The sequence below is a fragment of the Drosophila ficusphila genome, unplaced genomic scaffold (genome assembly GCF_018152265.1).
Source record: "Drosophila ficusphila isolate 14025-0441.05 unplaced genomic scaffold, ASM1815226v1 contig_197, whole genome shotgun sequence".
Taxonomy (NCBI): Eukaryota; Metazoa; Arthropoda; class Insecta; order Diptera; family Drosophilidae; genus Drosophila; species Drosophila ficusphila.
This window is the reverse complement of record NW_025064091.1, coordinates 3,880,125-3,893,412: the sequence shown is the minus strand read 5'-3', so window position 1 is coordinate 3,893,412 and position 13,288 is coordinate 3,880,125. Positions and strand designations below refer to the sequence as shown.

Sequence of the window (13,288 nt, the reverse complement as noted above, 5' to 3'; positions counted from 1 at the left end):
TTTGACCTATCGAAGCAGCAAAAGCATTCACTGAAAGGGATCTCCTGGGACTGGAGTTTCTTTTCGAATTTTGGCAGGGGTTCTTCTCGAATCGTTTTCGGGGATTTTCAGGGGGTGGGGAAGGCTGGGTCAGGGCCAAAACTATCGCCAAATTGCTGACTTACCGACTCGTGGGAGGCGCGGTAGTCAAGGTCGCCGCCCAGGCCGCCGCCAGCTGATGCCGAACGCTGTTGCATGTGTCTGCTGTGACTGCTGTTGTCGTCCTCGCTGCAATCGATCTCCTTCTTGAGGCTCTGAGGGGAGGAAACAAAATTAAAAATTAGTAAGTTAATAAGTGAAAAAACTGCCCCTATACAAGATGGTGTAGCTACAAGTATAAACGCTTTAATGCACAGGGAAATCTATCTACAGCCCAGTAAAGTCTTCCCAATTTGCATTTTTTGCAGAGGATATTATCATTTCAGTCAGAATGTTTGATTTGAGGTATGCCCCTTTAAAATCTGATCAAAATTAAAAAAGTTGTGCACTTTGGAGTAGGGAAGTTTGGTTAATAAAATGAACTAATGATGGAGTTTGATAAAGAATTCAGACCTATTAACCCATAATTTTCTTGGTTTCTGTTTCAGCGATTTTTGTAAGTGAAATTTCAAATAGAAATACTGAATCAGACATCACTTACCAATGGCACCGATTGCACGGGCAGTAGGTTGGCCACCGTTCCGGGACTGAGCAAGCTGGACGAGGAGGCGCCTCCCCTGCCATCGTTGCCGCCGCCGTCGCGGGAACTGCGTGACGCCGGCCTGCCGCCGGATCCGCCAATACTGAGGTCCGAGGCGCCCGCTCCCTGAACCGCCGAGATCGCCGGCGTCGAGCGTTGCGATTCCATGGCCGCCGCCGCCGCCGCTGCTGCTGCTGCTGCAGCCGCTGCCGCCGACGAAGAGGGAAGCGTTATCAGCGGCGAGGGTATCAGCGTGGAGCCAGTGGACAGGTCCACTCCCCCGCCACCCGCTCCTCCGCCACCAGCGCTGCCGCCGCCCATCTTCATGTTGAGACCCAGATCGTTGCTGCTGTTGTCCGCCTCGTCGTCGTCGTCCAGATCCATCTCATCGTCGTAGTCATCGTCGAGGATCTCGCTCTTGGCAATCACGGGCATGGCGTCCTCGTCATCCGAGTGCGGATGGTGGGCATGATGCGGATGCTGCTGGTGGTGGTGCTGGTGATGCGGCGGATGCGAATGCGAATGCGAATGCGGATGCGAGTGCGGATGGTGTTGCGTGTGGGGATGATGCAATCGTTGGAGGCTTTGGTGGGCCAACCGCTGGGCAATTCCTCGGGCCATTGCGGCATTCACCACCACCACATCGTCGTCGAGATCCTCCTCGTCGAGGGCATCCTGCTCCAGGCGATCGTCGGCTGCCTGCCGCTCGTGGTGATCCGCATCCTCGTCATCGTCGTCGTCGTCGCCCGCAACCATGGAATCCGCTGCTGTGGCGCCACCGCCGCCGGATGTTGCAGTGCCGCCATTGCTGGCCGCTGATGTTTTCCCACTGCTGGCATTGTTATTGTTGTTGTTGTTACTGCTTGAGTTGTTGTTGTTGTTATTGTTGTTGTTATTATTGTTGCTATTGGTGTTGCAGGTGCTGTTGCTGCCGCTCTGCGTTGCCGTTGCAGCTGCCGCCTCGGTTTTTGGCTCGACATTGGGTCTTTGATAGAGATCCAGCGGCATGGGCGTGTCCTCCTCCTCCTCGTCATCCTCCTCCTCGTCCTCGCCGCGCTCCCTCAGCAACGTTTCCTCGTTCTCGTCCAGCTCGTCCGCCTCCTCCATATCGACTTCGTTCTTCAGACTGCGAACGAGCAGCTCCTCGGCCAGCAGATCGTCCGCCTGCTGTTGCTCCCTCTCCCGCTCCCGATCCTCCAGCGATTCGTCCTTGTCCGCCGGATGCAGACGGGAGGAGCGCTTGGCGGGCGTGGGACTGCAGCGATCGCTGGCCTCTCGCTTCTGGACGCCGCTCGATGATGAGGTTGCCTCCTCCGAGAGTGCAACACCGAATGTTGCCGTCGTTCCCGAGGATGTTGCTGCCGTCGATGCTGATGCTGCTGCTGCTGCTGTGGCACAAGTTGCTGCTGCTGCTGCTGCCGCTGCTGTTGTTGATGTTGTTGTTGCCGCCGTTGTGGTTGTACTACTGCTACCGCTACCGCTGCCACTGCTGCCGCTCCCCGCCGCCGCAGATGTTGCCGCTGTTGCCGCCGCAGATGTCGCTGAGGTTGAGGTCGATGTTGCCGCCGCCGCTGTTGCCGTTGCCGTGGCAGCCGCCGCCTGTGTCGCCGCTGTGGCATCCAGCGCGGCCGCCGGACTATCGGCCGCCTTGTGGGCGGACCCGCCGCTACCGCCGCCGCCGCCCTGCGGACGCAAGCGGTCCGGTTCCCGCTCCGGTTCGCGCAGCGTCGTGTTCTGGTTCGTCATCTCGGCGAGGCCCTTAACCTGAAAAGTTTGTGAATAGTTTATTAAAGTGCATACAAATAATGAACACAAGGTTGCAATGCTGCCAACTTCATAAAACACTTTTTTTTTTTTTAACTGGAAGGTATATGCTAAGCTCAGACATTTTAGGTAGTTGAAAAATTAGTATTATTATTATTATTAAAGGTTGGGAAACAGTTCAAGTTTACTTAAATTATGCAAAGAGTTTGTATTATTTGTTTTCTTTTGGTACAGTTTCCACCACACAAAAGCTGGCAACACTGGTCGCTCGGGGGATGGAAGTAGGGTTACCAACCTTGAGGGATTCGGCTGTCTTGAGCAGCGCGGACAACTGACAGTATTGCACGTTCACCTCGCCCTTGTACATGAATTCAACTAAGGTTTGCAGCTCGGCAAAACGGACGTCCTTCAATATCACAATTGGATGTCTTTCGGGGTGCTCCAGGAACAGGCTCTGGAAGTACGAGGAACAAGCCGAGAGGACCACCTGAAATAAAAAATTAAGTGCTTAGTAAATAATTAACCCAAAATATGTGAATAAAGTGAAGTGAAATAACATTTAGCATATTCTCTAATTGAACTGGCTTAAAACTATAAAGCGTTACATTTGATAAGAGTATGAGAATAAGGAATAATCAAACGATATTTTATTTGCCCAGAAAAACTATAGAAAATCCTTAATCAAAACACATCCTGTTGCACTTTCGAAATTCCATTATATAACCCACATACCTATTGTGGCCTAATAGTTTCACGTCCTCCCAGCGAAATCTATAAAAAAGCCAAGCACCTCTTCTCAAGTGTTAAGTATTTAAAAAAATGCTCTTTTTTTAATTTTGCGCTTTATCAGTCCATCATCTATGCAGTTCGCCAAAGGAAAGTCGCATTTTCTACGCTTTTTCCCCTTGAGCTTCGCGTTGCTGCGGCAAGCATTTATTAGATTTACGATCTGGCTCTCAAACGCAGCCACAAATGCCGCTTTTGAAGATGCCACAAACGAGCGATCCGGAAAAGTTTGGAGCCAAGGGGGAAAAACCGGGGAGGGGCAAAAAAAAAAGGAGCGCTGCGATGGGCGATTCAGTTGGAGTTCAATTTGGAGTCCAGTTCTTTTTTTCCTTGGTTTTTCTTATTTTTTTTTTGCCAGTTGGCTGCGGGCGTCAAGGCGTGAACATGCCACGAATGACAATGCCACAGCAACTGCAACAGCGGCAACACCAACAGCGGCAACATCAGCAACAGCAACAGCAGCAGCAACTTGCAACTTGCAACCAGTTCCGATCCGTTTCAGCATTGCTGTCGATTTTTATGTGCGCATGCACGCCTTGGGGTATGCAATGAACGGCCGATATATATCCCCACCAGATCGGTGGAATTGGTGGTTTTTGGTGGGGATGGAGGGGGGAGGGCGGAGGGGGAGTGGCGGAGCGACTGTACAGCCATGTTGTAAATTTTCATTGCTGGCAAATTGAAAAGGCGTCGGCCTCCATTTCGCATATAGATTTCGCTATAGCCTAATGAGGTTTTGGCCTAAGACAGCAGTAACCTCAGTTTCAGCGATGTCGGCGTGAGGAAAGTCACGACATCAGGCGATATATCCTTCTTAAGTTTTAGAGAGTTATACCCTTTTTGAGGAAAATAGAAGAAAACATGTTGCGAAGCATTTGGTAGTTTACTTTTGAAATAATCTATATAAAGCAATTCGTATCCAAATGAAATCTATTCATATTATTCTATCTTTCTTTAATAATGTTTTTTTATTATTTTTATATATTCCAAAATGATAATTTATGTTTAAGATGCAGAAATTGTAATTCGTTATGAACTTTAGATTTCACTGGTTTCCTTTCAAACGGAATTTACATTTGCTAAAGTACACTTTAGACTGCAGGATAAAAAGCTCGTGAAAATGTCAAGGTGCTGGTGATGTCATCTCTAGCACCTGCTCCTTTTGCCACCCCCCACCCCTCCCCCTTTGCAGCGCCTCCTGTCACGCGCCGTTTGCGCTAGAATTTATTTAAAAAAATGCAATCGGCCTGCACACGCCCCCAAATCGCAACAACAGCGTAAAATGAGCGTTAATAAATTCACGCGCATATTAGAAGTCAGGAGCGTGGGGCTTGGGGTTTGGGGGTCTTTGGGGGCCGGCAAGTCCTGAGTCCAGTCTTCGCAGTCTCGCAGAAACTCTTTCAGTGGCATTAAGAAAATCGAATTTCCTGATTACAAGAGGGGCTTGGCCAAAAACGCGGGGAGGTAAGGAGACAAGGGGGACCGAGGCTGGTCAACAGAGGGTGGCTGGGGGGAGGGGGCAAGGCGTCGCAAATTGGCAACACTTTTAATTGAACGTCGCTGCCGGTGAGGAAGAGGAAAGGTAAGAAGCAGCCGAAGCGGGGGAAGAAAACGCCCCCAAAGCTAATGAACGCCAAAGGCTTTGATTTCTAACGCCACGGCCCAGTTAGTAAACATTTTCTGCTCTCTTCCTATATTAAAAAAAAAAAAAAAATAGAAAAAGAAAATCAAGAGAAAAAAAGCGAACGTTGCATGTAATTTGCGGCAAAATAGTCAACAACATAAATTTTCTAAGCCAGAGAGAGAGAGAGAGAGAGAGAGAGAAAAAGAGGTGGCAAGAGGTGGGCGGCGGGTTAACCGATCGCATGTCCCAAGTGGGCGGCAACCTTTCCAACCGAAAATTTAAACAGCAGCCTCGGCCTGCGCAAAAGAAATTAAACTAAATGAACGGGGAAATATCTCCCAATTTGGCTAGACGCGAAAATTCCAATTCCAATTACGCATGCGTATAAATCAAAGGAAAATACGAGTGGGCGCCAGGGAAATTAACTTTCCTGCCCCAAGTATCTGGGCGTTATCTCTGCATTCTTATCTGCGATCTGCGATCTGGGATCTCTAGCTCTCTCTCTCTCTATTTTTCTCTTCTTCTGGCGCACTTCCAGATGATCCCGTTTTCCCAGTCTGATTTTTGTAGATACACTCGTACCATTAAATGGGTTTATGTCTTTCTTGGCACGCACCTGCCAAATTGAATATAGTATATAAAATATTCCTGATCTTTAATTCTAGGTCGTTTGAGGTTCTTGTTTTAATATCATAGTTTGTACTAATAGTTCTTTGGGCAAAGCTGCCTTGGAAGATCCGAAACTTTACTTAACCTTTTTTAGAGTCGCCTCTTGCCTGTTGCCCAACTTGGGTGTGACGGGTGATTCTGCTGGCGTTTCTGTTCGCTGCGGAAAAGGTTAACATTTCTATTATGGGGGGCACCACTCCCTTTTATAGATGTTTTTGTTGCTTGACCACCATCAGAGAACCCAACAACAGCAACAGCATACGATACAACAAAAACAACAACAAGAACAACTGGCGAACACTGCGGCGAAATATGCAAATTATTATGTTTGCATATCGCCGCCTTGCTGGTCCTTTTTTTTTGTTTTTTTTTTTTGCCAGCAATTTTCTGTGTGTTTGTGTGGCGCTTGCGGCTCTTTTTATTGCTGCTCTACCTCTCCTCTATATATATGCATATATTCCGATTCTTCTGCAGCTTCTTCCCCTTCGATTTTCACTCGCATTTATGTCTTAATACAATTTGCCGGGATTCGCTAGGAATGCAATCCCGAGAAACGACTACTACTACCTGATGATAGATGATGGATGGTGGATGATGATCCCCTGGGATCATCTGGCCAACTTTCCAACATTGTGATTAGCTTTTCTGTCCGTCGATTTCGCATAATGTGTGCAAATTTATATAATTTACCCTGATGGATTATCGTTATCGATTGCTTTTCCCTGCCGATAATTGTGTGTGTGGGCAATTTAATTTTATTGATTTTTCCGATGACAGGCAGAGGCTTACAAAACTGTGATTATCGATTGATTATCGTTTGATTACATCTATTAAAGTGTATTTAATTAATAAACAAACACAAGAGATTTTGCTAGGAGTTCCGTATTGAATGCCAACTATTTTCAACATAACTGATTCACAAGAGATTTGATTTCATGATTTCTCAGGTAAGATTAATCGTTTCAAACCTTCAATTCTTCTGTTCCTCAAATGTTGTCTTATTTTGTGTATACATATAGTATAATTAGTATTATTTTACACTCAAGCATTCCTAAAAAGAATTTGCCTTAATATTTCCTTTAACTTTTTTGGGCACTCATGTGCATTGTATATCTATCATAATATTAATAACAATTATGCCGCATCATCTGCTTGCCATTTTTGAAGCAGCTCAAAGCATTTCAGAAACTGATTAATGGCCAAGACCCGGTAGACAAGTAGCAATAAAAGGGGGAAAAGAATGGGAGAGCAAAAAATAAAAGAACACAATTTTATTTCAAAATATGGCATTTCTAATTTAACAACTGCGCTTCAAAAATTGCGTTTTTTTTATACCGACACTGCCGTCTTTCTTTCGCATGCCTGCCATTTAATTATTTTCTTAGAGCTCATTTTATGGGCTCCAAGGGGTTCGAGGGGGAGTGACGAGATGATGGAGTGGAGCGGAGGGGGCCGGCCGAGGGGGTGGGGGAGCGGAGCGCAGACGGCGGCAGCAACACATCACAAGTTGACCTTGATATTCGCATTCGCAGCGGAACCGCACAACTTGCACACCAGCACAGTGAACGAACATAGATACAGCCGGGGTGGAAATTTAAAACCAAAGATAGGCTTTTCTATTTTTCGTAGGCTAAATACTTCAAAAAGTGGACTGCACTTTAAAAACTTTAAACCGCCGAACAAAATATTCGTTGAGTTTTAAAATAAAACCCCCAAATAGCATACCTATTTCACTGACCACAAGTGTCCACACACTTACCCCAACACACACATACACACACGTGCACGGCATTAAGCAGAATCGTCGTGAAGAAGAGGAAGCCGAGGGAGAGGCACACGCAACGCAGCTTTTCAAAGCTCCACAATAGTTGTTGTTTTTATTGCCATTTGATTGCACGAGGGAGGCGAGAGCGAGAGGGAAGACCGTCGATCGCGGGCGCTAGAGCGAGACAGACGTGGCGATAAGCGTTCGCGCATTGCGAAATGAAGAAAAAAACGCAAGGGAACACTCGAGTATAAATAAATAAATAATGCGAACTGGCAGGCACCTACACACAAAATGCGAAGATAAATAATTTCGAAAATTATCTCATCAAAGTGTGCCGCTGTAGCCGTCTCTTTCTAATTACGGCTGCAGTTGGGTGCGTTAATTTCCGGCTACTTCTATCCCTCTCTCCTCGTCATCCATAAATCTACCTCGATATTAAATAAAATTTAACATATTGCTTTGGTTTCGGCTCCTTCACATTTTTTGCCATCTTCATTTTCGGTTCTCTGTACGTATGAGTGATTGCATAGACTAAGAAAGAGAGAAGGAGAGCGGGGAAGAAAGGGAGGAAGCGAGACGTCGCTAATGCGTTGACGTTGACCTTGGATGTGAAGTCCAAACAAAATTTGCAAACAGGAAAAAAAAAGGAACGTGGGGGCAGAACCCAAAACCAAAACCGAATTTGAAACCAAAAACGCAGTAAAGTGGAATACGCAAATAAAATACTTTAAATACAGTAAGCCCAAGGAAATTGGAAACCAAAGACTATCTATTACTAAAAGAAAAGTCTTTAAGTGATATGTTTTGATTTATTTTTGAGAGGCAAACTTAACAGAAACGTGTTAAAATTATTTCTTTAAATTTATTTTAGTTTTAAAAGCAACCAAAAATTGTCTTTTCACTACAAATGTGTTGCTGTCATAAGAAGTTACGCTCATTAAATCAAACTCCATTAAAGTAAAACACACACCGCCTTTTTCCACGCACACTCACCACCCCCACATTTTGTTTGCCAAGCCTCACGCATAAAATCAGCTGTTTTCCCACTGCCTTTGTTTCTGTTTTGCTTTGCTCTCTGCTTTTCAAGTTCAATGAGACGCGCCCCCAGAAACGGCAGACAGGAAAAAAATGTGCGTAAAACGTGCGTAAGGCCACGCACACGACGATGACGTCACAAAACCAGTTGATAAGGCGGGGGGTGGGTGGAGTGCGAGGGGAGGCCGTTGGCAACTCAGCCCACTTGTTGCCATACGAGAGCAACAACAAAACGTCGCGAAACGAGACGAAATATAACGAAGCGAACGATAAACGAACACGCATTAAACGCACACGGTTGCAAAAAAACCGCGTAAGTGTGCGTCGATGCGTGTGTATGTGTGTATGGGGCTTTGATTGAACGGGTTTTGGCGTTTAACATATACTAACATACATATGTACGCGCACTCACTTCACACACTCGAACATAAATCCGAATGACATTGAACTTGAACTTGGATGGGAAATATTTGTACTGCGTTCCGAAGAAAAAGTCGGGTATGATCAATCGAAAGTGCATTTGACTACTGTGTTGCTTTGTGTAAAAATTAAATTATAATAAACCTTCAGGATTAAAAAAATTGCATTTGTTTAAACAGTTACGTAGACCTTCGTATGCATCTTGAAATAGTAATAGTATATAGTTATGTAACTGGGAAGAAAGCGTCAAATATGTAAACCTTTATTGTTGCAGTAATTTGAAAAGATATGGAAATTCAAGTATTAGGGTATCAATGACTTCGTTTCCTTTAAAGGTGATACAAAACCGCCGTACGCACTAAGTGGTTTAGGTGTGAGTGTGTGAGCTTTTATCAACTGGTGCCGTTATCTGATGATAAACAAGTTCGTGTGTGTAAGCAACGGGTTCGGTGGGGGAGAGCGGGATGGTGAAGGGGACATTACGTAGCAACTCCGTCCAAGGTCGCCAATGCAAATTTATGCGCATTCTGAAAGATTTATGCGGCTTTTTTTCTCTTCTTACAGTTTGCATTGCATTGTTAACACAGTTCGTAATTAATTTATGGCTGCTCACACACAAGCTAAATACAATACTAAATACAGATAAGGTCAAAATAATAGCAGTAAATAAAAGGTACGTCTTTATCGTGCACTACAATATCAGGCTTTCAATTCTTTTAGTTAGATTCGTTTTCTATATCAAATCAAAGTGTTTGTACGGCGAATAAACACGGCGTTTATGATTACTATTATTAATGATAACAATTCCGGTTTCAAGGTAAATTCTTTTGATCAAACATTGATTAATTCGGTTTAAAGCAGCTGTGGCCAAGCTAATTGCAGGTAGACAGGTAGCCACAAACGACGGACGGCGCCACACAATAGCGTCTAAATAATATCCGCCCAATGGTCAGCATATAGAATTTTTATATCACTCTTTATTTAATTTATTTTCGGATAGCTCTTCGGGGCAGCGGAGAAGTGTGGAGAGGGGGGGCACACGCACAAAAGCTGACGCCGTCCCGGAAGGTCCGTCTGGCAACCCCTATCCCCTGTCCCTAATCCTCTGACCCTCGGTCAGAGCCTGCGATCTCAGGTGGGAGTCCTTTGTCATTGCCTAACAATTGCGTGAGACGAAAAATTCGCCGCTGGTCAGCCTTTGTGGTCACCTGAGTTGTCTTTCGGGGCCGGAAGCTTGCAAGACGACCACAAGAAGGGAAGGACAAAGCACGGACCCAGAGAACCGAGCAAGGATAAGATAAATTGGGATGGCAACTATGGAAATACCCTTTGAAGTCTGGTAAAGTTACAATACAATCAATTACAATCGTTTCAGCTTATCGATGGAATAAATAATCATTGCAATAAATGTTGGGTAATTTGTGAATTTATAATTTTATTTTTTATTCTATATTCAAAATACTTTCTTGTAGAGTATAACCCATAAACAAAGAAGACTATCCAGAAGCCCAAGCGCACTTGACCTGCCGAAAAAAACCCCATACAGAAACGCAAATTATTTTTTTTAAGAAATTGCTTTGGTCTGCTTAGAGGTGATGAAGAGTGATTTCGAAGGCCATTCGCTGGTCGAAGAAGGATTATCCCACGCTAAGCAACAAAAGCGCTGTTCTGGACCACAGGAACTGGCAATGCATTGTTGCCCCAAGCCCGAAGCTGAATTCCCAGCCCCCGCAATCAAGTCAAAGAATCGATGCCGCACAAACACACAAACACAATCACAATCACACACACAGACAAGCAGACATAAAAGTAATATTGATTTGTGTCGTTGTTGCTGTTAACAATTTGTTGCAAATTGTAAAATGTTGCCGGCAACATAATTTAATTGACACCGTTATGGGCACGGCAGCAACACGACCAACGGGCAACAACAACAATTGCAACTATAGCGGCAACAACAAGAGCAGCAGCAACATTAAATACGATTCGATCAGTTGGCAACGAGTTCCTTGTGGCAAGCTCAAACAAAAAAGAGAGAGGGAGTTTGCTTGGAGAAAAGTAGAGTGGGCGTAAGTACCTTATAATATTTTAAAAATGATTTCAATGATTTTTTGGATTATAAATAAATTTTATAATTCGGGAAAAACTTGTGACGATATTAAGATTAAGATTATGTTTTGATAGGGCATGTTCCCCCAAAATGTTTAATCAAGTTTTTATAGTGCAGTCAATCACTTTATAAAACTTTTATTTCTCTTTTTCCTTTGAACTTTTTTCCTCGCCCGCTTGATTTGGGGTTAACTTGAATTTCCTACAAGTTCGCTGATTAATGGGACACATTTGGCCGCACTTTTTTTTGGCGGTGATTAATCTTATTTAATGCAACACCAACACCCGAAAATTAGGAGAAAAAAAAACACCACTCAATAAGCAGAAAATCAAGCTGAGGGATAGAGAATGCGAATATCAGCGCCAACGCATGCGCAACGCGATTGCTTTCAGCTTCAGTTTCAGTTCCTGTTGCTGACGTCAGATTTCAAGCCGAGACATTTGTGCATAGTTTTACTGCCTGATATTGCTGCTGCTGCTGCCTTTGTTGTTGTTGTTGGTGTTGCTGGCGGTGCTTGTTGCTGTTGCTGTTGCTGTTGCTGGCGTAGCCGCTGATGTTGTTGCCGGGCCACGCAGCTCGTGTCGCTGTTGACCTTCAAACTGGGTTTTAATTTAGCCTGGCTTGCGTTTCTGTCATCTCTCTTTCTCTTTCTGTATAAATGCTAGAATAATGGCCCGAAGGGGGCGGAAAGGGGGGCGGTCGGTTGCCTGGTGCCTTTGGCTGGCGGCTTGTGCAACAATTACTAATTATATACTATACAGAGTTGGGTTTCTATATCTATCTATAAAGCCCATACACAGCTGGCAATTCTAATGAGATACGCTATCTTTTTTTTCCTCTTTTTTTTCCGTATGCGTTTTGCAGCTCGACTTGAGTGAGCGGGAGGGCGATATATGGGGTAATTGGGGGAGGGATAGAGAGAGCAATAGCCAGATATAAATCTGTTGAAAATGCGCATAATTATAGCAGGCAGCAGCAACAGGCAACAAGTTGGCTTCGAGAGTCGTCGTCGTCGTCGCCAGTCGTGACAAGAAAAGTTGTTAATTTTAATTATAAAAAATTTTATTTTACTCTTTTTGCACGTTTTATTTGAATTTGCCTGGTATCTCTGCTTTAGCTATTTTATTTGCCTTTTTTTCAGGTATTTAAAGATTTGTTGCATGTTAGGCTGGCAAGTGTAGTGAAATGGCGTCAACTTTTAGTCGATATGTGTAATTAAAATTGCGAAAAAGAGAAGGCAGCTAAATTCAAATTAATTCGCTTGAGCTTTGACTGAATCAAATTTTACTATTTCATTAGTAACTGCAATATATTGCCAACCACTAAGTAAATAAAAGTAAAAGAATTTACATTTTATTTAACAAAACTTTGATTGTTGGTAACAAGTATTGCAGCAGCTCTCTTTTTTTTATTGCCTGTCTTGTCAGCATTTTTAAAATACTTTCGGCCAACAATCGCATACCTAAACACAAAAAAGGAAATAAACGCAGCCGAAAATGTGGCAAAAATGTTAATGGACATGCTGAAAATGCCAAAACGAAGCAAAAAGCAAATAACTCAAAAAACGAAACCAAAATGCACACATATAACTGTACAAGTGTACATGTCTTATGCACAAATGCAGCTGGTCACACTTTTTGTATACCCTTAAAATCCATCAACGTAGAGTAAGAGTAACAAAATTAAGTTATTCAGAAAACCATAGAGAAATTTACATTGTGAGGTTGCTAATTTGATTTCAATGAACCCGACAAAGTTATCATTTTAATATGCCATTTAAAATTAATTTAACGATTGCCAGTGTATTATGACTTCGATTTCATTCGATTTTTTTTATTTTGGTTCGGCATCGCAGCGTGTATTTATCGGTGTCCGTGTGTGAGTTGTAAATTAACAATTATTGGTTATTAACATGACAATTTTATACGATTTTAATGCATGCCTCTATGGCAGCAACAACGCCAGTACGAGCAACATAAAGAAATGTCGGCAAGTCACATTTGAAGGCATTTAATTGAATGCGTGAATTGCTTTTGTTGATTGCACTGACGTTGACTGAGGCAGCGACAGCAGCAACAGCAGCAACAGCAACAGCAACATCAGCAGCAGCAGCAACATGAGCAACAACAGCAGCAGCAACATGAAAAACAACAACAGCAACTTGTTGATGTTGCTGCCGTGTTGTTGCATAGTTGGCCGCGTGAAAACGTGACGTTTGAGAGCGGCTCAGATTAACAGGCAGATTCGAATGTAAAATCTAGCAGCAACAACAAGCGTTTTGAATATTTTTGTATAATTTTCCAATTTAAATTAACAGTTTTGCTGTAGCTGGATTTTTCCCAGGCCAAAAAAAAAAGAGAAGGAGAAATAAAAAAGATATTGCCGTCGGCAGCG

General features: G+C 43.9%; 1 protein-coding gene across 1 annotated transcript in view; it reads right to left on the bottom strand.

Annotated features, from left to right (window-relative positions):
- Window positions 1-13,288, bottom strand: part of LOC108097505 (longitudinals lacking protein, isoforms J/P/Q/S/Z) — a 70,195-nt gene that overhangs the window by 17,743 nt on the left and 39,164 nt on the right. The window contains 3 exon segments of the mRNA XM_017199818.2: window positions 165-293; window positions 680-2,482; window positions 2,778-2,969. Coding sequence (XP_017055307.2) covers window positions 165-293; window positions 680-2,482; window positions 2,778-2,969 — 2,124 coding nt within the window.